Genomic DNA, 28,000 nt, shown 5'->3' on the forward strand with positions numbered 1-28,000 from the left:
TTTCACTGGCACTTTTTGGGATATTTTCTCTTCAGCTTTGTTTTTCAGTTTCAAACGGCAACAAAATTCATACGTTTTTTTTTCTTTTTCTGTTATATTCTTTGTATATATATCACCATATACTATTAAACCATCGAGACTATATTGAAACCTGAGAAAACATGCATTTTTAGAAAAGGTTGTGCTTTAAAATCCTTGCCTTCCTTTTTAGACTGTGAAAGGAAACAGGAGGATAGAGTCTGAGAGGAGAGATGGACGGTGAAATCAAACAAAGAAAGCAGGAGATAGACGGTGGAGAGAACGGAGAAATGAAAATCAGGAAGAGTTTGTGTGAGTGTTTGCAAAGCCCACAGTGAAACATGCCTCTTTATAGAACTATTTCCACGACGTGCAATGCTCCAGCACGACAAGCCGACAGCTATTTTTGGACCGTTTGACATGAATTTTTTCGAGGATAAATGGCTTTTGTCGACACCCGTCAAATGTTGTCTCAGCTCCTTCGTGACTCATTCTTTTAATTAATTATTATGCAACCAATAAGGCATGGTGGCTTCATGGACTTGATTGTTATTAATGGTTTCAGTTAGTATGGAAATATCTCCTAACACTTAAAGCGAGGCACTTGTTATGCTTAAAATCTACAAACTATATTCTGGAAAAAACAACTGAAGAGAAACACCGGAGAGAAAGAGAGAAGATGAAAATTAAAAGATAGACACAAAGAGTTAAAGAGAAGGAAACATGCTTCACAGATGATCATTATTAAGACCCATAGTGCATTGTGAGAAGCAGAGCATACAAAATAAAAAGCCAGAGTTCTTACTGATAATATTAAATCTAAAACTAACTTTTTTTGCCAGTGAGAGGGTTCCCATATTTAAACAAGTGAGTGCAAAAAAAAAATAAAAATAAAACACAAACTAAAACCAAATTCACTTCATTGCAGTTTGTCCACTACATCACAGCATGGGGGATCAGAGAAATTGCATTGAATGGAATGTAACCAAGATCCACAGCACCACATGAGAGAGAAAGAGACTGAGAAAGAGAAAGAGAGAGACAGACAGAAAAAGACAGAGACAGACAGAGAGAAAGTAAGACAGAAAAAGACAGAGAGACAGACGGAGAGAAAGTAAGACAGAAAAAGACAGAGACAGACAGAGAGACAGACGGAGAGCGGGCTCAGTAGCTCAGCCTTGGACAGTAAACATCGCACAGCCAGCTTGTGGAGATCAAACAGCAGGGCTCGTATTTTTTTTTGTTTTTTTTTTGTTTAACTTTAGTGTTCCAAAAAAAATACAACTGCATGCAAAGCATTCCCATTTAAAACAATGCAAAAATGAGGTAATAGTTTTTTTTTCATAGCATTTTTGTGTTATTTCTAAATAAATAAATTATGATTCAGTCACCCACCCCAAAAAAAAAACAACAAAAACAAAAAAAAACTATATAAAATTAAATACATACCCACAATATCTACAGTTAGTAATAAATTATGATTGTTAAATACTTAAGGCATCTCAACTGACAACACCCTGTGTAAACTATGAAAACTTCATCACAGATGACTCCACTACAGGAGGAGGCAGTGTCAACACTGGCAGTGCACATAAGACGAGAGAGCGAGAGAGAGAGAGAGAAGTAATCCTTGTTAATTGATCCTCGGCCCCACTGAAAGACTAAAGAGTCTCCGGGCTTATCCTTTATTATCACAGTGCATAGGACAGTGACGGTCCTAAAGGCATCCTCTGTAACCCGGTGGAAACTGAAAGTTGACACAAACTGGTCATGTAGCGAGTGAGGAGGAGGAGGAGGAGGAGGAGGGTCGACTGGTTTTAACAGCCCGGACGTCTCTTCCTGCTGTGGTGCCATCTCACGTCTGTGTGCACTGCGAGAGGGAGGCTGCCTCCGTGGCATCACGTTCTACATGTTTCTAGCAATACAGCATAGCAACCAGCATAGCAACCACGAGGGGAGGTCTGTCACATGAATACACAAGATCAATACGCAAGCTCCTCTCTTCTTCTCTGCCGAAAACACTGCATGAATCTATACCTAAATATAAACCGACGCAAATGCAATACCGAGGAAAAAAACCTTTTTTTGTTGCTATAACTATTGTCACATGTGCTTGTTCTTTAGGCAATAAGGTAAACATCAAAAAGAGGATCCCGTCGTTGCCGCCAAAAAGGAGGACAGGGATGAACACACGCTACACGTCAGGGGGAGCAGCCGCTGACACCGTGCTCTTTTTTTTTGTTGTTTGTTTGTTAGTGTTGAGAAGATAGTCACAGCTCAGATTAACTACGTCATGCAAAGCCATCCCTGTACCTCTTTAAAATTGAAGAAACGCTACCGAAGCTAACAGCCCAAGTCAACGATGAAACATGCATTTTTAAATTTTTTTTTCCAGTACACGCTGTTCTGCCACTGGCCCACCGGCGCCAGATGTAGATACAGGTACAAGGGCAGCTAAATCTTCCTCCCACTTCTCACGCTCTGCGGCTAGTTTCCTTTTTTTTTCATCATCCCTTTTTGTTTTTGTTGTTTTTGTTTTGGCTTCGTGTTGGATTCGCACTCCAATGGCCATGCTATTAACCTACAGCGAGTTAACATCTACGCGTGGCCCTTGAAAAAACCCTTGAAACACGCTCACATTTGCACTTTCTGAACAGATTTGTTAGACACATTCTTTAAGTCACACACAGCAGGGCAGAGCACGCACACACACACACACACGCACACACACTCCCAAACACACACACACATACATACATGTGAGCCTGCACGTCAGGCTCAAGCTACACCGTGACAAAATGCATTTTGGTATAAACACTTTCTACCTATTTTGAAAAATTTAAACACACGACGACTCGATCGCTGGGCTCGGTTTTCCGCTGCGGCGAAAGAGACCTACTCACGTAACACCATCTCACATGACACCAACCCAAAGGTAAATGTACAACTGTATTGCAAAATGTCAAAGCTGCATGATAGGATTAAAACACTCTAGCTAGCTGGCGCCTGATCCCCCCTCTGCAAAAAGAAGGCGACGGCACACCAGATATCACTTGGTTGGTTACTGCTACTCTACTACGACCACAAATGATCTTTAGGTAAACATGGCATCAGAGCATTTAGTTTCTGTTAAGTTTTTCTTGTGTGGCAGAATATTCACTTTGATTGAAGTGTGTTTGAAAAGAGAGAAATATATATATATATATATATATATGTATTTATATATATAGAAAGAGAGAGAGAAAAAGAGAGAAAGTAGCCAGCTCAGTGTGGGGTTATGTGTTTTCCACTTTCAGGACATTAAGTCATGGCTTTGAGGACATGCTACACAGCCCGGGGCTACCTACAGTACAACACCACAACAGCAACAACACCCCACTTACGACCAGCAAGCTACAAGTAAACCCTGTGTACATGAGTATGTGTTTGTGTCTGCGTGTCTTTTGCCTCCAGAGGGATGTGCTTCTATATAAAGAGAGTCCCTTGCAGCCTCTCGTGCAGTTAGTTATCCTGGCTTGGCTCAGTAAAGCGTGAGTCAGAAGGGTGGTGATGTCACATGAAGTCTGGAGACATTTGGCAAAGCACCCAACAGTGGGGAGGGATGGGGAGAGAGTGCCGGCAAGCCGGGGGTGGAAGAAAGCAGGAACCACACGAGGGTGATTGACAGGGAGGGCGGAGGAGTGAGGAGGGGGGGTTAAAATCTCATCAGCTGTCAGGGTTCAGCTGTGTTTCGATGTCAACCCGACAGATTGGACACTTCCTGCTGGTGGCCAGCCATTGGTCCACGCAGCCCTGGTGGAAGAGGTGCATGCAGGGCAATCTCCTGGAGGACAGAGAGACAAAGAGAGACACCGGGTCAGCGTTTGATTCACACAGTTATGTGCACACGGAGAACTCCTGAAACCAGCGGGGATTTAATTTTGTTCAGTCAGGCATGCGGAGACGACTTCTGTTGAGTCATCAGTCCCGCATGTCTCTCAGACAGCTGAGACTTCATACGCTGTAAGCCGACCCTCTCACCCCGGGGAACAGTTCTTCACCCCTGAATTTATCACCCCCCTCCCCGACTTAAATGCATGCGCATGTGAACACGTGCGAGTCATTGCTTAAGAGGTCCAACATTTGGTGTTCTGGCAGAGAGCTGAAAGAGAAGATGGACACCGCTCGCAGCTGTCTGTTCAATAGGAAGCCACAGCCACCCAGCTGGGTAGCCTAGCTTAGCACAGAGACTGCAAACAGGTGGAAACAGCTAGCCTGGCTCGTGTCAGACAGTAAGAAAATCGGCCTACTGATTGTCTTATCTATTGCTGTGTCAGCTGTTTGAGGATGAATCACACAGATTAAAGCTGGACGTGGTCTGATGTGGAGCGACACTATGTCTAATGCGAGCAAGAAGGAGAATTCGGCTATTAGTTAATGGTTTGTGATATGTTTAGTGTTTGCTGACAAATTAAGTTAACAATGGATGGTTCGCTGGGTTAGCTTAGCTTAGCACAAACACTGGAAACAGAGGGAAACAGCTAGCCTCATCCAAAACATTGCAAAATCAACCTATCAGCTTACACAATGATTTCCCCTGAACTGAATGAAACATGTCCAATCATTTGTAATTTAAACCTCCAAAGCTCTGTGGTTACCTCACAGACATTACAGTGGTGTTAATCTTCTCATTCCTCCTCCCAAACTGGTCGAACTTTTGTTTTAATCTCCTTTAAAAGGTGATGTTTTCTTAAAAAAAGAAGTAAGATTTCTAGGGGCTACGGATCATTTCTGACCTGACGTCCTCTCCGTCCTCCAGCATGGACAAACAGATGGTGCACTTCTCGTCCACATCTGTTTCCTCCTCCTCCCCAATCTTCAGCTGCAGGGGCTTTCTCTGTTTAGCAGATCAGATTACAGAGAGACAAAAGATAGGGTCAAAAAAAAAAAGCTCAATGTGAATAGATTCAATACTCTGTGTGTGTGTGTGTGTGATTACGCCCTACCTTCTTGTATTTGTGTGGAAAGGTAAATCTCTCTATGGTTGTCTGAACAGCTCCTCTGCTGACACTCCCCAACCGGTCTTCCAGCTGTAACAGCTCCTGGCGAAAAATTAGGCATACAATTGAGGATACTGCACAGTAGAATAAAAAAATAAATAATAAAAACAGTAATAGAACAGATACTAAATGGACCTTGAGGTTAGATTATGTTTCCGAGGCCATGAATGAACGTTAAAGCTCAAATTTTAAGCCCTTATGGCGTGAGATTGAGCAGTGTATATAAAGTTCTAATACGCTAAATAAAAATGCAGACAAGGCGACCCGGTGACACCAAGTTTAACACGTCTCACCGGGCTGTGTTTGAAATGTATTTACCTCGTAACTTTCTCGCACAGCTGTGGCGTGCCGTGAAGGATTCAGACTTTGCAGTGCCAACAGGTGCAGCTGGGGGTAGGGGTAGTTTCTGATTTCATGCACAACCTAGCGAAAGAGAAGTCCTCATTATATTACAAAAATGCCTAATGCTAAAGTTTTTCTCGATTTTTAGAAACAAAAAAAAGTGTGAATATTGTTTCCAGTTGCAAAAACATACTGCAAAAATGAAAACACAGTGTCCCTGTGCGGTCTCCAACCAGCTGTCAGTGGTTGTACTTGTATTGTAGGTAATGTAGATGCCAAGTTTTTGTCCATAGAATAAAAAATCTCTCTGATTCTGCTACATCGATTTTCACCATTTTTCTCAATGGAGTGCAATATTCGATCTGTAGTACTCATTTGATGTTTTGATCATTGCATTTGCAGCTTTACAACGCAACAAATCAATGGAGGAAAATTCAGAGGCCTTGTTCTTCTGTGCTGTCTTTTGTTTTGCAATAATAATAATAATAATAATACAAAAAGACAGGACAGATTAGGACCACTGTCAGGAACACTTATTATGATCGACATACCACTTGTGCAGAAGATGTGTTCCTGGGGAAGTGGTGCATTCGAGGGGAGGCCAGGTAATGCTGATAGTGCTGCGGAAGCTGCTGGAGCTGATACTGGTGATGAGGGAGGCCGGCGTCGACACTGAGATCCCTGCAGGCAGACAGACAGGCGACTAAATCAACATCATCACACATGCTAGGCCAATGTGACAGACAGACAGATGGGCGCGGAGATGGAGATCGTTTCTCGACTCCACGGGACTGGCGTTTATCTCAAATCCTGACTCACCAGTCGGTGCCTTCGGCCAGGTACCGCTGCTGCTGCTGTGTCATTGGCTGGGGAACATGGAGTGGAGGGGAGTACTCATAGCCTGAACGCAGTCGGTGAGGGTTCAGGGGAATACGCTCCTGGGTTCTTCTGCAAATAAGATAAAGATAAGGTGTTTGACTCTGTTTGCGGATTGTGTGTGTGTCTGTCTGTATTCGCAGGCAGGCAGTGGTTCTACCTGGAGTGCGGGAGAATCCTGCGGTGCTGCGCTTCAAGAAGCTGCTGCTGGATGAGGTATTGCTGGTGTAAGGCCTGAGGTAGGAATGGAGGCCCCGGCACATCCTGGAACTGTGGGGGGGCAGGCAGGGCAGTGAGGGGCGGATGGTGTGCTGGGGGCAGGTGGGTGGCCAGGCCGGTCTGAGGCGGCTGGCTGGCGTGTCCTAGAGGGAACTCTGCTGAGATGGGCGCCTGGGGAGCGCCCAGGTGAAAGTGTCGGCAGGAGGTAGCATGGCTGTGTTGATGCCTGGTGAAGTGTGCTCCTATGGGGGTGGGGGGGGGGGGGGATCAGAACGGAGCCACATAAGTAATTACTTTCATTCAAACAGACACCACAGAGAGACAAAACCAGTGAAGTGACACAAAGACAAGCACACAAAAAACATTTAACCAATCACACAGAGAGAACATAAAAATAACAGAGACCCGACGCAGGAAGAGACAAGACAGACAAAACAGCAGATGGAGGACATGGGACATTTAGACCCTTTGTTGAACACCATCTCATCCCACACACAGATTGCACCCAATGGCCTTCCTCTCCACTTGCCATAGTATAGCCAGCAGGATGGATCTTCACTAACAGCCTGGTGCGTTTCCAAGACGATCTACAGCACAGAGGGTTGTCTGTGGTCCACTGATGTCCACTGATAGTCAATTCTAATAGATTCAGTCTCTAGATCATGTCTTCTGTTCGACTGTAGACTCCCGATTAAAACCGAAATATCATTCGCCTCCGTTTCTACCTCCCCCCCTTAATAGCAGAGGTGGAGAAGACTTGAGATTGTGTGGGAGTCCCACTGAATCACCTCGGGATCAAGTTGCACACAAAACAATCAATACAAATTACTCTGAGCTCAGGGAAAAGAGGGCTGGAAGGAGGGTGAGGTGGGGACAAACAGTTACTACCTCAGCTTCCCATTAAAGCTTTCTAGCTTTCTGGAACGGGGCGCAGACAGCAGAGTCTGGAGGATGGACTGTGCACTGTGTGTAATGAGTATTGTGCCTTTAAAATGGTCCCATCTTCTTGTTGTACCAGCTGTTTCAACACCAACATTAAGTGACAATGTATGTCTCATATGAGGTGGGGGGGAGAGAGGCCCGTGGTATATTTGGCAATTGCTGACTAATCTAATTAACAGTGGATAGTTCACTGAGTCGAGGTCTAATTCACAAGTTTTCAAGTCTTAGCAGCCCTTACACACATGTGCATCTATATATGTATGTCATTTATTTAAAGGAGTATTGACATTTTGAAAACATGCTTTCTCTTTCTGAGAGTTGATATGATTGATACCACTCCTCTATCTGTCCATTATATGGCTGCAGCCAGTTAGCTTAGCTCGCATCATAGAAACCATGAAAATATGTCAAATTAGCCGTAATAAAAGGAATAAAGCTCATTTATTAACATTAAACATGGTGTCGTATTGTAAAAAACAACGTTTTATGGCATCATGTGATGCATTTCTTTGTTTTTGTGTTGATTAAAACTTATAGATTTAATGTTAATGTTAATTTGTGAGCTTTAGAGACACATTTTGTTACTTTTGGACAGCAATGATATACTGATAATCTATTATCTGTTCAACAAATATAAAGCTGCATCCAGCTTTTGCATGGCTGTGTCCAAACATAACAAAAAGACTGTTGCTTCAGCATTAATGCTCAATAATTAACATGTTTATCTTGTATTTTAATTCATATAAAAATACTATTTGGCCTGACACAGAAATCTACCGCAAAGCCAAATGTTCATTAGTGAGCTTTAGGGCTTTAGCTGCTAGATGTCGCCTTATATTTAATGAACAGATATGACATTAGAAAGCAAATAAAACACATTTCCTCAAACTGTTCCTTTAATTGTAGCTAATTTGACATATTTCCATGGTCGTTGCACGTAGCCTCGGGACATTGGGAGCCAGTGAACCTTGCGAGCCGGCAGCAAACTGAAAAACAACATTTGGCTGAGGAAGTAGAGCAGAAATGTCAGCGTGGTGGTTTGGATTGGTTAAAGGTGGTTCGTCACTTTTGTGTAACGCCTGTGACCCGGTAAGACCGAACTCCATGCGAAGGCTTCTTGTAAATATCAAACGATTTGTCCGTGGGCTCCTTCGCGGCATGAACCGCTGACATTAATATTTGACATATTGCAGTGCTGCCAGCAGTAACAGCCCTGATGTTATTATTGTTATATCTTCTGCTTCGACATTGACTTAGAGACATAAAATGCCTGATTGGTGCAGAACAGACCCCCACCCATCCACACCCACATACAAATCCACCTCTCCTCACCCCCCTCTCCCGGAGCTGCTGCACAGGCAGCCCCTCCCCCACGGTGTGGCTGCGGCATGGTGTCCCTGTGTGAGTGACAGCCCGGTAAGCCCTGCCCAGCCGCGACTGCAGCAAGCGAGTCTGACATCGAACCTGTCTCACCCATCCTCCCCCCCTCCTCCTGCTACCATCACTGCAGCTTTACAATCACACCTCCTCTCTCTAACGTAATCCTGTCTGCCTGCCTAGTGCGGTGGTCTTCCATCATGTGACATTGTGAAGCCGTTTGTGTGTGTGCGCGCACCAAAAACCATTCAACACACCAGCTGATATCGCTGATTAGCACTCTCACAATCACAGCGAGGGACTAATGAGTGAAATCAGCCTCTGTGTGGTAAATTCTGGGGCTGAAAAGCCGCATACAAATGACTGTACATGGCACATGACTGCACACCCCCTCGCTGACCTTGATGCGATACATCGGTCAAATCGGGACAGGATGGGGTGCTGGGTGGAATACAAAACATCTGATATTAAATGTGGTCTGTACCAGTGCACCTACTGTGTGAGAGAACATATGCATTACAGCTGCCGGGGTTATTTAAAAGTCTGTTGCTGTAGTCGGTGGAGAGAAAGTTGCCCGGCGCACACGCTGTGCGTCTCAGACACACCTTGTGTCTGCACATAAATAACTCTCCAACTATTTCAGACATTGTGAACAGATGTAAGGCTGGAATGTAACAGCAACGCACCTTTAAATCTCATTAAATTGTTGAATTTCTATTCAAAAATAATAAATACCCGAAGCAGAGTTGTGACCACTTTAAGCCACTTATTTTTGTGCTCATGCACGAGGCGTTAATGTTTAAATGTGAGAGCGACTCTTAACCCAAGATGACACGAGATCTGATACAGTCAGAACTCTTGTAAGACGACATCAAGCACAATATCGCTATTATTTATTAACTCTAAGCCCTGTGCGAACTTGTAATGTGAGCTGAATCGGGTTTAGTTATGCTGCTGTCACAAGCTACAAAGGCACGACTGGGAATTAAGGAGTTTATCTGTATAAATACGTCAAGGTCTGTTCTGCTAATTAACAAGAAAAAAAGAAATGAAAGAGGCTGATAGTTTGCATTGAACAGAGACATTGATATAACACTTCACAGATAAAAGTAACTGCCATGTGGTGATTGAACCGAATTGATTTCTCATTATGCTACACAATTTGGAGACTCTTAAAGGAAATAGTACGGCATTCAGAGTTAGATGAGAGGGTTGATACCGCTGGTTAGCGTAGCTTAGCACAAACAGTGGAAACAAGGGGAAACAGCTAGCCTGGCTTTGTCCACAGCACCTCTAAAGCTCACTAATACACACTTCACTTGTCCTTCGTGGAATCCATTTAAAGGTTTTAGTGTTAAATTGACACACGGCCGACGAATATAACCCTACAAATTACGCAAACAAGATCTAAAATACTAATTAGAGCGCTTCAGAGGTGCCAGTAGGCTTTGTTATTGTTGGACAGATCGAGGCTAGCCAGTCTTTAAACACGAGTCGTATCGACTCATCGCATGCTCCACCAGTAACGATGTGGATTGTCTTTTTGTGTTTACATACTAAGAAGTTAACCCCTACTAAGAGTTATCGTATGCACCACCACTTGTTCTCAAACTGTGCTTCGAGTACCACTCATGGTACGCAAGCTGCCTTGAGTGGTACTACTTTTACTACTACTCTAGAAATATTTAATACCATCAATACTGAATGAAAATACTTGATAACTGTTTATGCAGGTAGCACGCATAGATCCGCGGGCTAAAATGTGACGGGGAGACAGTAAGCAGAGGTCAAACCAACGGTTCCAACTCTGCAAACGTGGCTCCAACGTGGGAACTAAAAGTGCAGATCAGGTAGAAGTCGCTCCATTCAGGATTCAAATCATTTTACGTCTGTTATACTGGCTGTACTTGAAGAGCCAAATATTATCTAAGGGCGGTACATGGTGTAAAAAGTTTGAGAAGCATTGGTAAAACACCACGAGACGATTCATTTGACATACCATTCAGTTTCATATCTCTGGCTTTGTTAGGACAAGCTGCAAATCAAGTGCTTTATGGCAGTATTGGACTTTTATATGATTTTTGCATGAATGTATTGAGATAACTTGATTTGGTTTAATTTGCTGGATTAACACCCCCCAAAAAAACAACGTGGAGGTTTTATCCACAGAGAAATGTCACCACACCGTATATATAGATATTAAAAAACACAAAATGACATATCGCCCAAGGTTGTTCCATCACCAATGAACACCAATGAGTGGATGTGTTTTTGTTCTATAAACAACAGTGTGTATGGATTAGGAGGGAATGACAGTGTGTCACATTAAATATCAATGCCGGTGTGTTTCCTGAATAAACATGCTTTTTCTTTTTCTCTTTGAATGATTATTAAAATTTAGTTGCCCCTACTCCAAAGTAAGCAGAGCATCAACTTGAAGAAACTCTGTCAAAGACAGCTGAGAAATGAGAGCACATAAAGAGTGAGGAGGAGGAGGAGGAGGAGGGGGGGGAGACCGTCTCAGAGACAGCACAGTGTGGAGGGAGGAGGGGAGGAAACACATGGAAATCAGCAAAAAGCACACTGAAGGTTAGAAAGAAAACTACAGTCTTTATTGGAAAATATTAGTATGTGTGGCACTGTGTGATAATAGTAATAATAAGAGTAATATCTCCTACATAACCATAATAATACCATGCAAATAAAGACCAAAGGCAAGGCCCGACCATGCTCTCTGTAGGGTTAACAGAACAGAAGCAGCATCCAATGAGTAGATGTGTATGCTTACAGCACATTTCAGTATAGCAGGGACATCTCTACACAAAGTTTACATTGGAATCTGCTGTTCAATGTGGAAAAACAAAAAGTATAAAATGACCATGCATTAGGATCTAATACAAGAACATAAGGTAGAAAAAACCACAACCAAAGAATAAAAAGACATTTTCATTCTAAAAAGGAGATCTACAGCAGTGCAGGATATACACATCCCTGTAAAATGGATAGCATTCTGGAGGAAAGACTTGAGAAAGAGGGGGGCATGATTATTATTTGTTCAAATGGCAAGATGAGTTAAGACCTGCCAATTTATGAGCTAACAAAAGGCTTCCTTCACACGTGGATAGGATTATGACCGGCCACTTTGGACACGCCGCTATAAAAAGGAGGTGCAGTGGACCATAACATCATTTTTTTTAGTGCTCGAGCCAATTGAGTGAATGAATCGGTCAAAGTGATTTAGAGAAGGTGATCATACAAGATGACAAAAGCTGGTACAATGCACCTTTTTAAAAAAAATAAAAATAAATCAAAGAGTTCGATCAAGCCTGGCCGTGATCGAATCAAATCGGATTGGATCAGATCGGGAGGAGGGGAGGATCAAAATGTATCCACTTTACAGAAATTTACAGCAGAATGTAGTCTATCCACACTGAATGGGAGAATCACAATGACAAGTCTGTAGTAAAAAAATCTAAATGCTACAATGGGTTATTCACTGAAGAGCAACATGACAGGTTTTTTTTTTTTTTTAAATAAAGACAAACTGTTTTTTTCTACAAGAAAAAAAAAAGGTGTTATTTCTTTAGTCTGTTACACAGAAGGATACGGTATGAGTGGGAACTCGGTTTGTTTAATGCCAATGTCGTCTTCAGATGGAAAGAGGAAATGAGGAAGAAGGGGTTCACAATACAGCTAGATGCAGAGAACAGGCAGAGGCTACGGCAGACAGCAGCAGATGATCGTTAGCTACACAATGGAGGGGGACAAAGGTCTGAGAAATGCGGAATGTAGAGCCAGCCTCGATACTATGGAACAGGAAAAAAGAACACAAATAAAAGCACAATGAAATCATTGGTGCTACTGCATGTAGTTTGTTTGCTTTAACAATGCACGTCAAAGTATTACCACTACTATTATTATTACATAATCAACACAGATAGCCTACTACTGCAATGGAGGGTGATGTTATTGTTATTATTTATTATTATTTATTATTATTGTCCAGATTTTTTCCACTGCTGGAGCACCTGCAGCGCAGGGGGAGGGAGGAGGATTCTTTTATTTTGAAGGTTTTACAGCATAAAAATAAATAAATAAATAAAAATAATGCCACCATTTTATAGCCCCTTTTATTTTGAAGACCATTACACTACCTGCTCTTATTTTTGTTTTTTTTTTAAATGGATGAAGCTTTTTTTAATTTTTTTTTTTTTAATTAAATTAAATTAAAACAGACACGATGCCAGTTGCCAACACATCTCAACGTTTTGATTCAAATACAGCTTCAGATTTTTTCAAATCCAAACAGATATATATGTTTATATATAAACATGTTTTGGTATTATTCAGTTAAAAATGGTAGCTTGGCGGTGACACGCACGTAAACACGGCGCAGTTAAAACAGAGATTAGCCGTTGAGGGTATAATATATATATAAATATATTATTTATATATAAATATATATAGAAAAACGGCTGCCATTTGACAGCTGCAGTCGTTTGGTTGCGGTTAACAGACGCTGAGACGTCCTAACGGACAATAAACGGCTCTTTTTTTAAAAAAAAATCGGGAGTTTAAACGTCAAACGGTTTTTTAACGGTCAAATTCAAAAATCGGCCGACGCTACAAGGTAGCATGACAGCTAACGTTGCTCGCAGGTGTCAGCTCTGTTTACACAAACGTAAAGGACGTTTTGTTTTGTTTTAAAACCAAGAAAATAAAAAGAAATAAAGCAAGAAAAGGAGGAAAAACGCCGAAGAGATTTGTTAGGGTTAGGATAAAAGAGATATATATATATAAAGCTAGTCATACCTCTATTTCTAACTGAGCCGAAGACGGGGAGAACCAGATATCCAACATGTACTAACACCATCCTGGGTCCTTCTTCTTTGTTGTGTGGGTAGCCAGTGAGACAGATGGTCCATGGAAATGATCCCCCCCCTCCGGTCCACGGCACATTCAAACGGACAGGCTGCGCTGTGAGCACACACACACCCGACTAACCAATCGCCGGACCCCTCCGAACAGGACCCTCCGGCTTTGGCACCCGGCTCTACCAATGAGGGCGAACGCCGGGGCGGGGGATGTCTGTGTTTTGGAACAGCCCGCCCACCACCTCCATGGCTGAGTCCACCACCACCTCCACCACCAGCACCACCTCCATGGCTGAGTCCACCTCCACCACCAGCACCACCTCCACCACCAGCACCACCTCCACCAGCAGCCCAGATAAGGTGCTTAGTTAGTTAGTGTGGTGCTGGTTTCTTATCAGGGACCCTCAAATAGACATCCATCTGTTTTCATCTCAGAGCTCACATGTACTCTTTAAATGTAACTAAATATTACCCAGTAATCTATCTATTGTCCTCAATATTCTTTCTCCATCACCTCCCTTAATATGTTATATTATTTATTTTAGTCTATTATTAATTTATTTCCTTCCTCTTCACCATTCAATTAATTTTCTCATATGTATTTTTACTTATTTTCTTACTTTATTCCAGTTATTTATATGTCATTGTTATTATTTACTTTCATTTTATTAAATTTTACGTTATTTTATTTTATTTTTTTCTCCTCTCTCTCCCACACTAGTTTTGGGAGAAGTTGTTTTTCTGGTTTACCTGTAGTATAACTCTATACCTTGTATTGATAACTGTGAAATGCTGATCTCCAATAAAAAAAAATATATATATATAAAAAAAATCTCATCCACTACATGTCAGGAGGGGAATGTAAACATCCATTAACCAGCCACATAAGCTTGATTTTACGTACATAAGTGTGGTCAAATTTGCATAATATGATGTATTATTTAAAGATTTAAGATGCATGCGTACCTAAACAGGTGTTCTGTGGCTTATGAGACCTGTTCACACTGGACTGCGGAAGCAACAATGATTTGAATGTTTATTTCTTTTTTAAATTAACTTTTTCTTGCATTTTTAGTGAAAATAAAAGAAGGAACTGTTAAGCAGGTGTTCTTCAGGGGATTACATGCTGGTTTAGTTAATTATAAGGGGGGATGCTCCTTTTTCTGCTCTGTTGCATTTGGTTTACATTGTGCTGAAAGTCCAACTGTGTGACTATAGCAGAAATAACATTTAATATTCATGCTTTAAGCACCTGGATCATGAAGTCAGCCATGGTGAACGCCATGTTTCTACAGTAGCCCAGAACAGACAAATTAAACACAGCTTAGTTTCTCCTTTGTGCTGGGAAGCAGTGGGTGAGGGACAAGGGTTGAAATCAGCAACTACGCTGCTAGATGCCACTAAAATGTACACTGCTGCTCCTTTAAAAATCAGTTTATCTATTACTGCATCCTTAGATTGGACCTGTGCAAAGCTATTCTTTATTTATTTTAGATTTGCATGAGGTCACCAATCTCATATTTAGCCTACAGTGTAAACAGGGCTCTAATCAGCAACATTTCATAACACCTTTGCTGGTTGCTTCTCACCAAGTTCTAGCTGGAACAGATGATCCACTGAGTCACAAAGGGGGGAAGATGAAATTATATTTTAATACATGGTGGTGGAAAGTCACTAGGAAGATTTACTCAAGTACTTAAGTACAACTTTGAGGTACTATTACCACTCTACTACATTTACTTACCAGCCATAGTCACCCTGATTTTACATACAAAACACACTATAAATGTATGCAATTTGATGCATTGTTTAGGATTAATATGCCGCATACCAACACGGGCGTTCAATCATTGCGTCTGATGAGACTGGTTCAAATTTGAGTATATTAACAATCCACTAATGGATGAATATTCAGCTCTATAAAAAGGGGCCATTCTGCACAATGAGTACTTTTACTTTAAGTACATTTTGCTGGTAACACCTCTGTACTTTTACTCAGGTGGGATTACTAAAAAACAAGTGAAGGAGAACCACAGATATTGTCTTTTTGTAATTCCATGAAAACCTTCTGCCTACATTACCCACAGTGCAACTTGACGGCTCCCAGTTTGGCCAGAGAATCAGGTGTGTTGTGGTAGTGGTGGCTAATGTAGCCTTGAGTAATTATCCTCAAGGAGCACGATGCAAAGGTCTGGTAAACTTACTTCTTTCTAACTCCATACGTTTTATTTATTTATTTATTTGTAGTCTTTGCTGCCGACTCAAGTGACATCACTTGAGGCAATTGTTGTCTGGAGTCACAAAAGACTTTAAACAACATATTTCACATATGCAGTAGCATATAAGACCTGTGAACAGACTTTAATGTGTAAAATTGATGCAGTTTAAGTAAAAAAAATCAGTGTACTTCTGTCACCACAGTTTAAAACAATTGCCTTGTTCACAGACGCCTATCCTAATTAGATTACTCCTCACAGCTCACGCTCGGTGAGAAGTAACCAACAAACACAGAAGCCACCGGGGAGATGTATCTGAATAATCTGCTACAGATCATTAAGTAGTATTTAAACTCTCATCATAAAACCTCTCCTTATGTTGAACCATTTTCCTGTAGAGCAGATATGCTGAAAACTGTCTGCGTCCTGAAAACCTCTCTGCCTTTAAGTGTTAAGCCTGAAGGTTGGAGGAACAGATGGGCCTGGGGAGGCTGAGGGGGTCACCAAACTCTTAGTCCCATATGTCCTCGTCTTGCAGTTCCCACCATCTAATGCTTTAAGCCTGCGGTGCCACACAAAGAGCCTTTCACAGTGCTTTACTATCAGTGTAGGTCAAACTACTGCGATCAGTTCCCTTTATTCACAAATAACAGAGCTTTGATGTTTAAAACGATCACCTTACATTCCAAAAACCTAAAATACCTGATAATTTTTGATAGATTTTCTTTAAAATGTCATTTCTTCCCTCACGTTTGCTTTGAATTTGATACTTTCAGAGCTGCAACCAACTGGATTATCAACTTTCCAGAGCCCAAAGTGACATCTTTAAATGTCTTTTTTTGTTCCAAAACCCAAAGATATTAACTTTATAATAACATATGACAAAGAAAAGCAGTAAATCCTCACATTCAAGAAGCTTGAACCAGAGAAACTCTGCTTTATCACACTATTTCTGCTTGAAAAATGATGAATCGATTCATAAAAGAGAACAGCTGAAATTGTACGCATGTTTTCTGGTTACTTGAAGGAGTCGCATGTATTATTTTTGTTGGTGTAGAGTCATCTGGTACAGTGACCAGGAGTAGTCATTAAAAAAACCTAGCCAACGCGGGATCTAAACGCCGCAACACTAAAAAAGACATCTGCAAGAGGAAGGATACTTATTTCTGGCTTTCTGAGTGTGAGCCAGCACGCTCGCTGCTCTGTGAGGCCACCACTGCCCTGTAAAAAAAGATTTGCATACAGCTGATGTTCTGCCCCGAGGGTGAAAAGAGCTGGCTAAAGGGCTTTGGGTTTTTTAGGAGAAGGGCCCCGCAGTCTGAATTGCTCCACTCCCTCATTGTCCTCTTCATGTGAACTCCATATGTCCCCCTAGCGGCAGGTGTCGCGGTATGACCTCTGACCCCGCATGCCATTTCTGTGGGTGAGGGTGAAGTCGCATTGTTCACAGCGAGGCATTTGTCTAGACTGTTTGGTCCCAGGATGACGTCTCATTAAGTGTTGTACCTACCTACGCAAATCTTGAACATAGTAATCAGTGTGCTGCCATTATTACATTTAAATCTGAGGGGATAACTTTTTTTTGTTTGCTACAGTTGTAATTAAAAGATGTCAGGAAAAAAAACATCCAACAAATGTCTCCACTTCACAGACTTCAGTCCCAATTAAGACGACTTTTGACAGGGAGACACGGATTCATCAGACTTATAAAATAAAAGATAAATCCACACCAGCTCAATTTTCCTTCCCTAAGCTTTACACTTGACATCCGTACAGTCACAGCACACAGCACTACACAGCCTACTCGGTAAAATGAACCACCGTTTTCTCGAGACGAGACAATAAATTACCGTACAAGAGGGTCATTAAATAATGCTCTATTTATTTAGTCTTTAAAATAGTTTCTTTTTGTTCTACATACATAATTTTTAAGGAAGTCAAGGACTTGCAGAAGCAAGAAAATAAACACCTTTTTTTTTTGTTAACTTAAAATACTGACAGTAAAATAAAACAAAAACAAAAATAATAACAGAAGAGCAGAAGGCTAAATTACTGGTAATGAGGATAATATCTGACTTGAGGTTAAAGGATTTGACCAAAACATGCTATGTGTGCAACCATAGTCGAGCATCGCTGGCCTAATTTTCTACCAAACCTCTAACCGCTAAAGTCTTACTAACATTTCATAATAATCTAAAAGGAACAGATTTTTTGCAAAAAGCAGAAGTGGTCTGGTAAAAAGAACGGTCATTACAGTGGTAGCTGCATATATATAGTGGAAAGAACTGGCCAAAAGGAAAAAATAAAATCACATTACACTAAAGTGTATCTTGAGTTTCGAAACAGAATTCATGTCACCTCATTTCACAACAGATGTCTTCCAAATGAAAAGATTTAGCCTTACAGAGGAAAGTAAATTTCAAAAGTCGGGAAAGAAAGCAAACTGAAAACATAAAAATTCCATTTAGACTTTGGTTTGAGTTCCTCATATTTAGGATTTTTTCCCTTTCCCCTTCTGTGACCAGCAGAAGTAAAATAATTTGACTCTACAATTCTCTCAAGCTTCACTTGTAGGGGGTTATTCAATATGCAACGAAAAGTGTTAAAACAAGTTGTCTGGTTGGATCAGAAATAAAGAAAATGACCAGCGTGGCTGCAATACTGCATGGAGACAGAGATAAGACCACAGGGGGGAGAGAGGGGGAAGAGAGAGAGAGCAAGCAGGCCCCTGAGCATCAGGGTTTATGTGTGTGTGCTAAATTCACATCTATTATTAAAATATTTATTGTCGAGATAGCAAAAATCCACTGCTTTGTAAGGTAAAAGAATAAGCTTTGATTCTAAAAAGAAAATAGTGCACATTTCAAGGCATTCAGGCCAAACTTTGCTTTGCAGTATTCAATGGAAAACACATTTCCACAGTTGTTATAAAGGGGTCCCCAGAGGTTTGTTTTTTAAAGGTGTTTGCATCCGCTCGGGATAAAGTGTGCAAACCATAAGTCAGCACTGCAGGGTCATACATTCACTGATAACTTTGACTCTTGTGGCTTCTCATGACATAAGATACGATGCTTCTATAGCCGATACACCGACACTACGTAAAAGAGGCGCTGCGGTGGAACGGAGTAGTATCTTGTAGTGTGTCTGTAACAAGTGTGTTGGTATTTTTTTCACCCCCTCATTAGTTCAACCAGTGGTTTTCTGTTAAAACAAAGTCAAATTTTTGTAATATAATATTGTAGCAACATAAACAAAAACCTGTGAATCTAAATTTAAAAAGACATTTTGGGAAATCAGCTTTCTGGTGAAGTAAGCAGCGGGTTAGCTTAGAACAAATACTGGAGACTCGCCCTGGCCCAACTATTTCTTGGCTTTGTGTAGTCGCAAAGAAACCCGCGGAGACTCGAGAAGTCACTGTGTCCGGCCAAGAAATAGTCCGGCACATAACCTGCCCCAAAAACAATGAATTGTTGTTTTTACACTCTGGATTAAACAAAACGAGATGTTAATTAGTGAGCCTACGATGTGCTGGTAGGTGGATTTTTGTAACTTTCGGAACAGCGCCAGGCTAGCAGTTTCCCTCCGTTTCCAGTCTTTGTGCTAAGCTAAGCTAACCGGCAGCTGGATGTAGATTTTAACGGAAAGCGAATTGCCCAAAAACGTCGACCCTCCCCGACAGCACCAGAGCATAGGAAGAACCTACGCCAGACAGAATATAGCAAAGCAATCAATGCAGACTGGATTAACCGTGACACCAGTGGTGAGACTTTTTTGAAAAACAAAACTGACCCTAGACGGGTACAAAGCAAACTTTGCCATCATCGACCTATGGTCTACTGCACAACAGGAAGTGCACCAGCTGCCGTTTTCTTTTTATGTTTTCGTCTTGAGCGCAGATAAAAATGCCGAATCAAGTCTGAAAATATGCCGTTCATAGTCTGTAGTGAAGCAGGTCAACAGCCACGTCATGATACCGACCCGCTCTCAAGCAGCAACTTGGAAGTTTTACACTATACAGCCTTTGCAAGCACACAACACAAAATGACTACCTACATCCGTTATCGAGGGGTAACTGAGGTATTAAATGACAGTAGGATATTGCTATTATTAACAGATAAAATCACTCTTAACGTACATTTCCACCTGCACTTGAAGTGCTGTGCCATTTTATTACAACTAAATTCAGAGCCGACAAGCCAAGATCAGGGAATCACGTCAGTAGAATGGCTTTGATACACATGATTGTTTAACAGTAAAGTTAAAAACAAAAACAGTGCCCTGGAGCGAGGAGGAAGGAGGAGTCCAACGAGAGCGGTAACAGGTGAGGCCGAGACTATAAAGGAAGGATTTCAGTTGTAACATGGAGGCAAGGCGAGAGGGGGATGGAGGAGGAGGAGGAGGAGTGAGAGGAAGAAACAAGGAGTCTTCAGTGTACGAGTTGTTTTAAAGTAGGTATTTGTGTCCGGCGTCCTCGTCCAGTGTGAGGTCCACCACTTCGGGAGGGGACACCCAGTTGGGCTGAGGGGAAACAGTAGTCCAGAGCTGGGGTTGATTTGTGCTGTTTAACTGCTCCACTGAGTTCTCCTTCCAGGAGGACAGACTCTTTATCACCCCGCCGCACGGGTGAGCGCATCTGGATTCAGACACACAAAGACATTTAAAATATGTAACAATGCACAGCGTCTGTATAAAGCCCCCCCCCCTCACCCCTCCACTGAAAAGTCTTTACCGTGCTTTCTCTTGCACCCCGACTATTTCCACCTCGCTGTCGGAGGAGGCGATGTTAATCTGGCCCTTGTTGCGTTGAGAACTTTCCTTGTGCGACAGGTCTGCCTCCACGTGGCCTGAAACAAATAAAAAAAAAAAAGAAAAAGAAAAGAGGAACAGAGTCACGCATTGTGAAGGAGGACCGGAGCGGTTGTAGCTTCAGGCCTTTGCTGACACACAGTCTGCATCGGCTTTGACACAAGACAAGAAACAAAAACAATGACTGACTTGGATAGCAGGGACTGAGACATTGAGAGACAGAACATAAACTGTGGACTTTATATTCATGTTTTCCGTCTAGTCACTTTGCATAAAAAAAAAAAAAAAAGGGCAATTCTTTTTGGTCCTGAAGCAAAAAGGCGGAAAGAAGTTTAGAGCACCAAATGCAAGCCAGTGGTGTGTGGGATGAAGGCAGTAGTACTTGCTGAGATTAGTAAAAACCGTTTTCCCCCACATAGCACGTTGCTTTACTGATGACACCCATGCCTCTAAAAGTCCTGTCTTCTATGAGAGGAGTTGTAAAAGTATCAGTTTTTTGGATTTACCGGGTTTGTAACTGACCTGAGATCGAGCTCAGAGCTCTTATACACCCAGAGTGAGTTGCCATATCCTGGCCTCTGTGTGTTTTTAGCTCATGCTTTATCACCGTGGGCCGGACTGTCTCCACACTCATACTCTCCTGGTTAGAATCAGTGTCTGAAATATCATAGTGACCCACTACCGGAGGCCCGTCTGCAGAAAACAAAGAAAACACTTCATTATTCAAATCATGCCTGTGTGTGTAGTAAGGAGTGGACACTGCTGCTGACTGCAGAATCTACAACACACACACAAGGAAACACCCCTTACTTCCCTCGAGATGAAGAAGTACGACATGTGTTTGGCTCGCTCCGTCTGACGCTGTAAATCATGAGAACTTTCTATGCCGGTGTTTTGCGAGTTGGTTGTGTTTTTGCAAGTCTTGGATAATAAAACCTTTCGCAGCAGAGGTTTCTTTTTTTTTTTCTCTCCATTTATTGCTTTTTAAAATAACAGCCATTCACATAAAAACTACACTAGAATACAGTCATTACAAAAAACACTTCAAAATGATCTTACTCGGTGAAAATGAAATGTAGTGGGATAATAATAATAAAAAAAATAATAAAAAGCCAAACAACAGAAGAATAATTCTGGAAGAGCGGGAATATGTATCTTTGTTCTACCCTGTAAAAGGAGTCCCTGGGAAGGAGAGAGAGAGAGACAGAGAGAGACACATACACACAGCTATCCAGACAAGTCTGTGGGTGTGTGTGAGTGGGGTTTGTCTGGACAGCATGTACTATGAGAGAACGCTGCCTATGAATAGCTGATTGGGGCTGAAATAGGCAGGTACCAGGGTTACCGGAGGAACCGAGGAACTCGCCGATGCAAAAAGGCCGTGTATTTAAAAAGATAGAAAAAAGGACTAATGTAAACCAGGAGAGTCTCTTTGGTAAACAATGGACTGTCCTTTTTAGTTAGTGTTTGTTTCACTGACGCACACGGCGTGTGGCTGTATGCGGACGAGGCTCCCTTTACCGTGTGGACAAAAACTGTTGATTTAAAAAAAAAAAATTTCAGTTGTTTTGACAAATGCAGGACAGCAGTTGTTGGATCCATTAAAAAAAAAATTATAATTATGCACCATGAAAACAAAAAAAAAACATCAATATTCACACAATTTAAAAACAAAACAAACAAAAAAAAACCTTCAGGCCAAAAAGAGAAAACAACTAAATAGATAAAAATGTTCCGTCGGTCACCATTTATCAGCATAAAGCAAAGCTACACCTTGCACACATGCTGCTGATGAAAACTAATTTTGGCCTTGCACATTCTATATACTAATATAAATCACATGCAAACAGGTGGGAGGGTGGAGGACGATGCTTCCAGCTTTCAGTCATAGGGCGACATATACACATACAGAAAAATGTAACACTTCTTTTTTTTCCACTTTTTCTTTTTCTTTTTTTTAAAAACATCCTAACTATAAATATGATTAGGCCGAAGATTTCTTCTTGTGATGGTTAGACAGTGTTAGCAGTGTTAAGAACTGTGACACTACGCTTGTCTACGTCAGTAAAAGAGGAGCGGAGGAGTTGTTTCCCCACCCGCCGCCTCCAAGACCACAGGATCTGAACCAGAGAAGGCCACGTGATCGCTCGGATCGGTCAGTATTTTTATTTTTTTTTCATTTTTTAAATTCTTATTATTTAGGAAATCAGTAAACATTGCCATGCACCGTACCGCAGCTGTACTGCTGCTTGTACGTGTGTGTTAGTTTGATGCCTGGGATTATTTTTTTTTTCTCAGTTTAAAGTCAAGCTGCAGAACACACGGTGCCTTGTGGAGGGAGACACACACACGCACACACACAGGCCAAGCTGGCAGACCAGTGCAAATAAAGAAAGATTAAACGTATCATAAGAGTGAAAGGTTTGAGGGCTCTTGACGTCGCAGGCTGATAGCCACGGCACAAAAGCCTTTATCGGATGTCCATAATCTATATAGGCTACTAAAAATAAAAACACCGGGAGTCGATCGTCCCTCACTAGTTTCTTGTTGCTGCTCGGAGGCAGCAATAGCAGCGAATGTAACAGAAAGGCAACAAAAAAAATAAATGTAAACTAATCTAAGTATGTAATGTCGGTTAGTATATGGTGTTTATATTTATAGGCAAATCTGTGTTTAAATGTGTCGATGTTAGTAAAGCTATGCCACCAAAATAAAAAGGTTTTTGTTTCTTTCCTGAACCGTTCACAAAGTAAAGTGCAAAGAGTTCAGGAGAGAGAAGTGTCATGTCGAGTGTGTTGGAGTTGATTCTCTAAAAAGAAGTCGTACTATGATGATCGATCTATCGTTTCCCCAGAAAAACAGAATGACAAGGCACATGCTATTTAAGCAGCAGCACCTCGACTGGCGCTGTCATGACGGCTGCCCGGGTGCTGGAACGCACAGTCTGTATAAGAATGACATAATCGGCTACTCTCTGTGTATGTGGTATATGTATGTGTGTATGTGTGTGTGTACAGCTAGTCGACAAAAAAACAAACAAGCCATACATTAAGCAAATACAATAAAAGAGCCCTGACTCGACAGTCTATTGAGATGTGCCCCCCCCCCCCGTGTCCGTGTCCCAGATGCTGCAGAAATCAAAACAGGTGAGTTGAATTATTCAGAATGTCAAATCTCACAGTGATTCAGTGCCAGCAGACGCGCCGGGGCCCTCGGGAAGGGGAGAGAGGGGGGGTCTGCGCGGAGAGAGAGAGAGTCAAGTTCACAATGACCAGCTCGGGGCCCAGCTGCTGTTGACGGTGTCTGTTCACATCGCTTTACCTATTAATACCCACTGCCATGCTTTTCTGCATCAACTACTTCTACACTTGTATGAAACAGCGAGGTGTGAAGCAGAGGTGTAATCTAAACATTCAAGAGACCAGGGTCTGGAACACCTAGATTTCCATTCTGAGTGACCACTTCAGGTAGGATGTTGTTGTTTATGGGGTTGGGGGTGAGACTGTTGTTCTCTCGTGCCAGCATGTAGGCGGCCATAGTCTCTGCAGACTCTGACGACGGCAAATAGGAACTGGGCGGGGACGGGCGTCCCCCCTGGGAGGGGTGCTGCTGCCCCTCTAGGGCGTCACTTGAGCGTTTGGACGAGTCGTTGTCCGAGTCGAGGTGTGCGAGCTTTTCCATCCAGATGCGGAAGCGCTCCTCGGTCTGGCGCTGCATCACGGCAAAGCGCGTCATGGCCTCCTCCAGGACGCTGCCGATGCCGTTCCTGTCCCACGTGCTGCTGTCCAGCAGCCCATGAATCTGGGCGCCCACTCTGGATCTCTCCGACGCACGTCTGAAGCCAGCTTTAAAGACATTGAGGCCAAGCCATAAGAAAATACAGTAGCACTTTCATGCTTCGGAGGTGGACTTTTGTATTTTAAAAAAGAGAAAATGAGTTTTTTTTTTTTTTTTTTGGTTTACGTGCAGATCGAACTCTTTCATGCTGATGGACTACATCATGCAGTTGTAGCACTCAAATCTGTGTGCGGGATGTAAAAATGGTTGAAAACATTTCATGTACTACGGCTCCCTAAAGTACGTAAGATAACTGGATGTCTCTGCCGACTGATTCAGTGACTGTGGTTTTGGAAAAAAGTGTCAACTGAAGAGCCTCGATCTGAGGCTAATTCAATATAAACCTACGATGAAGGGCCACAGATATGTTAGGACTAAAATCGCCTTTGTAAAAACATGTGGTGGGGTTAGTATCAGCCAGAACAGGCGCGGTGTAACGTAATCTCTCTATAGTACGTGGACAAAAAGACGACTAGATAAACTGGTTCCACTCTGGTAAACACATTAAACATTACCTGGACACACCACAAACTAAATCCTGAATTTCATAGAAAAGAAAACAAACTGTCAACTAAACAAACCAAAACAGGTTTTATTCTAAGAAATGCAGCTGAAAGAATCAGACTAAAGTAAACAAACTTCTCCAGCGGCAACAGCAGCAGCGGCAGCAGCAGCAAGCAATGGCAACACCACCCTGCTTAGCAGCTACTCATGGAGAACTCGACTCACCCCGAGAGATTTCTACAATCATCAGGAAGCATTAGATTGACTATGGGAACATTTAGTCACTTCTGTGCTTGGGTTTTTAGTCTACAGCCATCCTCTGTGAGAGCCGCATAGGCGGTAATATCTTCTCGTCGATGACACAAGAGCTATCTGACTCATCAAAAGTGCTACAGAACCTGTTATAGAGAGACGAGAACCACCTTTGCGTTTTCTAAAAAAGCTCCCGTCGCCTCCTGTGTAGGCAGAGTGAGAGAAAGCTAAGGGATACTCAGAAGCCGACAGGCGGAGAGAGGAGGAGGAGTGAGTCTTGCCACTCAGACTAGCGCACTGAGATCTTACACCATTGTCTATTTACAGCAAAAAAAAGCCCCGAGGATATAAACGGCTCCACTTGTTGAATCGCAAGAACTCACAATATAGGTTAACACAACGGCGTTTCATGGGTTTGGAGGATGTCCACTAAGACTTCCACGGCATGCAGACGATGAGACAACGTTCAGACAGAAACAGACATTGTATGGCTACAGGTGGAGCGGGCGTGGGCCCCTTCTAAAAAAGACGTACACGCTAAGTATCTACAGACAGGGTGAATGGAGACAGGTGATGAGTGAGGAAACAACCAACGAAAAGGAAAGAAAAGTGATTGATACAAACACAAACAAAGCAGTGCCTGTGCTGATCTCAGATTACAGATGATTTGTTCTCACTAAAATGTGTCAAAGGGAGTTTGAGCTGCCTGGATATTTAAAGTCATGCAGGCAGCCTCTTTGTTAAAGCTGTGTCATCTTTGTTTTTCTATCGCTATGTGAGCTGGTGTTTTTAACTCGTATTTAAGTGTTACCCTGGGCACTGACTGTGTTGTAGACATGTGTAAAGTGAACACTGGTTACCTGAAATATCTGTCTTGATTGTCTTGCTACCTCCCGAAGTGTCATCGTCCTCGTCCTCGGAGGAGCTGGTGCTCGAGTCACACGTGAGCTCGCTGTCGCTCGTACTGCTGTCCTGCAGCAGGTTATATTTCTTCCGTGCTGCCGCCTCTCGCTTTTGTCTCAGCAAACGCATTCGCTCCTTGTGTTTCTGGCTCCGGTGACCTTTCACTTTTGCCAGCTTTCCGTTGGTTTGCTTTTCCTGCCCTCCCGCTGCAACCATCGCGGGCTGGCAGCGGTTTTTCTTCGCGGCCATCGCGTTCGGAGGCATCTCGCTCTCCGAGCGTGACCGCCGTGACTTCCTCCCTCCCGCTGCCGTGGCAGATGTCTGCTTCCCCGCCGCCTGCCCCGGATCGTTTGAAGCTTCCATGCCGCACTCCTCTTCTCCTCCTCCTCCTCCTCCTACGCGAGGAGCAGCACCTTCGTCCCCTGAGGAGAGTGTGTCTGAGTCGGCGAGGTGGCCGCTTGATGAGGGGGAGAGCATGCAGGGGTTTGAGGAGTCGCTCTCATAGACGTGACGAGACGCGGGCTTGTCGCTCCCCGTGGAGGCGTGCTGGGACTCCGGCGAGTCTCGGCGGAGCTCCTTCATCAAGCACGGCATGGAGAGGAGACTCTGCTCGCCCTCCGTGTTCAAGGGGCTGTCTCCTTCCTTTTCCCTCGGCGGCGAGCTGGTACTGGTGGTGGTCTCCGTCTTCAGCTCCTGCTCTCCCTGAAATGAAGTCGTGGCTGATTGCGCTTCGTCAAGGCACTCTAGGGGGCACTCGGCGTCTACGAATTCTTCTGCCTTCTCTGAATCAGCCATCTTCATGCTATATGAGCCCAGAGCCCAAAGGTCCAACGGACATGGACCAATGTGCCTGGACAGGAGCTCACCTGCTGGGAGAAGAACACAGTGTGAATGTGGGGCGATATGTGCATCTTATGTCACAATATTAAATACAGTGGATATATGTAGATCTGCAGCTTTTAACCTTTGCAAACGCTGATTTTTAAACTAAATTTGCATTTTAACTGTGTCAAAATGTTGCGCACTGTCCTCCCAAATGAGCTCATTAAACTCCAATGCAACAATTTGTGCGTTCAACACTGGCTTTACCTTGTGACTTGTGCATTTAATTCTACTTTTAAAGCCTCAAACAGCTTCAGAATAATCAAATGAATCGTCCTCGGTTGTGTCACACTGACTGTTTTGATTTTTTTGGGTTTTTATCGACGACTTGTTGGGGGTTGGAGTTGTTAGCCGTCGCTGCTAACGCAGGCTCGGGTCCAGCTACTTTTTTTTAGCTGCGTAGTGAAGCTAAACTCGGGTCATCACCTCACACACACACCGCTCGCACAAACTTGGAGCCCGAGACGAGTCATGGGGAGAAATGTTCAGGTTGCAAAAGGAAAAGGAAGGGGACAGCTGCGACCTGTTTAAAGATATAAATGGACGCGGCGTCCAGCCCAGCCCGGACCGGGTAATGTCAGCGGCTAACGGCCGAGCTTAGCTCCTGAGAATCGGCTGTAACTCACCGCGGCGTCGGTTATATTCTTCTTTCCCCCGGTGTCAGACTTTTCCACATCTTCGGTAATTTGTAGCCTCTCAAATTTAGACTTTGCTTCTTTTTTTTTTGTTTGTTTTGTTTTATTACAACTCGGAAGATTTTTAAATATTTTTTTGGCGCAGTGTGTCTCGAGCGCTCCGCTTGTAGCCGTTAGCCGTTAGCTCGGATGTTTATTTTAAAATGTCTCCATCAGTTCGTCCTCAGAAAAAAGAGCCACACACACATGCGCCACATCCGGTCTCTGCTGCGCGGCCG

General features: G+C 42.8%; 2 protein-coding genes across 6 annotated transcripts; both read right to left on the reverse strand.

Annotated features, from left to right (window-relative positions):
- Positions 1 to 914: 914 nt before the first annotated feature.
- ark2ca (arkadia (RNF111) C-terminal like ring finger ubiquitin ligase 2Ca) lies at positions 915 to 14,190 on the reverse strand. 2 transcript variants are annotated; one of them, XM_019278434.2, is made up of 8 exons: positions 13,626 to 14,190; positions 6,436 to 6,736; positions 6,219 to 6,347; positions 5,951 to 6,080; positions 5,376 to 5,480; positions 5,004 to 5,096; positions 4,794 to 4,894; positions 915 to 3,841 (listed from the first exon to the last, which is right to left on the reverse strand). In XM_019278434.2, exons 1-8 carry the CDS (start codon positions 13,684 to 13,686, stop codon positions 3,724 to 3,726), a joined length of 1,038 nt encoding a protein of 345 aa, XP_019133979.1. In that variant the 5' UTR covers positions 13,687 to 14,190; the 3' UTR covers positions 915 to 3,723. The 2 variants fall into 2 exon arrangements, with proteins under 2 accessions (XP_019133979.1, XP_010736142.1); XM_010737840.3 differs by having other exon boundaries at positions 5,004 to 5,099; positions 13,626 to 14,185.
- Positions 14,191 to 17,765: 3,575 nt separating this feature from the next.
- Positions 17,766 to 27,996, reverse strand: ark2n (arkadia (rnf111) N-terminal like PKA signaling regulator 2n). 4 transcript variants are annotated; one of them, XM_010737837.3, is made up of 5 exons: positions 27,714 to 27,988; positions 26,163 to 27,071; positions 21,232 to 21,402; positions 20,633 to 20,747; positions 17,766 to 20,536 (listed from the first exon to the last, which is right to left on the reverse strand). In XM_010737837.3, exons 2-5 carry the CDS (start codon positions 27,004 to 27,006, stop codon positions 20,347 to 20,349), a joined length of 1,320 nt encoding a protein of 439 aa, XP_010736139.2. In that variant the 5' UTR covers positions 27,007 to 27,071; positions 27,714 to 27,988; the 3' UTR covers positions 17,766 to 20,346. The 4 variants fall into 4 exon arrangements, with proteins under 4 accessions (XP_010736139.2, XP_010736138.2, XP_010736141.2 ...); XM_010737836.3 differs by having other exon boundaries at positions 26,163 to 27,074; XM_010737839.3 differs by lacking the exon at positions 21,232 to 21,402 and having other exon boundaries at positions 26,163 to 27,074; positions 27,714 to 27,983.
- Positions 27,997 to 28,000: the final 4 nt, after the last annotated feature.

This window comes from Larimichthys crocea, chromosome IX, assembly GCF_000972845.2.
Source record: "Larimichthys crocea isolate SSNF chromosome IX, L_crocea_2.0, whole genome shotgun sequence".
NCBI lineage: Eukaryota > Metazoa > Chordata > Actinopteri > Sciaenidae > Larimichthys > Larimichthys crocea.

What these genes read in the sequence shown, in the direction of transcription:
- ark2ca (XM_010737840.3), bottom strand. Translation starts at nt 13,686, where the DNA reads ATGGTGTTAGTACATGTTGGATATCTGGTTCTCCCCGTCTTCGGCTCA. An exon ending in CGGCTCAGTTAGAAATAGAG is followed by an intron (nt 6,737 to 13,625) that starts GTATGACTAGCT and finishes CCACCCCCATAG; the next exon opens with GAGCACACTTCACCAGGCAT. An exon ending in CTGGCCGAAGGCACCGACTG is followed by an intron (nt 6,081 to 6,218) that starts GTGAGTCAGGAT and finishes GTCTGCCTGCAG; the next exon opens with GGATCTCAGTGTCGACGCCG.
- ark2n (XM_010737837.3), bottom strand. Translation starts at nt 27,006, where the DNA reads ATGAAGATGGCTGATTCAGAGAAGGCAGAAGAATTCGTAGACGCCGAG. An exon ending in AGCTCTGAGCTCGATCTCAG is followed by an intron (nt 20,748 to 21,231) that starts GTCAGTTACAAA and finishes TATTTGTTTCAG; the next exon opens with GCCACGTGGAGGCAGACCTG. An exon ending in GGGGTGCAAGAGAAAGCACG is followed by an intron (nt 20,537 to 20,632) that starts GTAAAGACTTTT and finishes GTCTGAATCCAG; the next exon opens with ATGCGCTCACCCGTGCGGCG.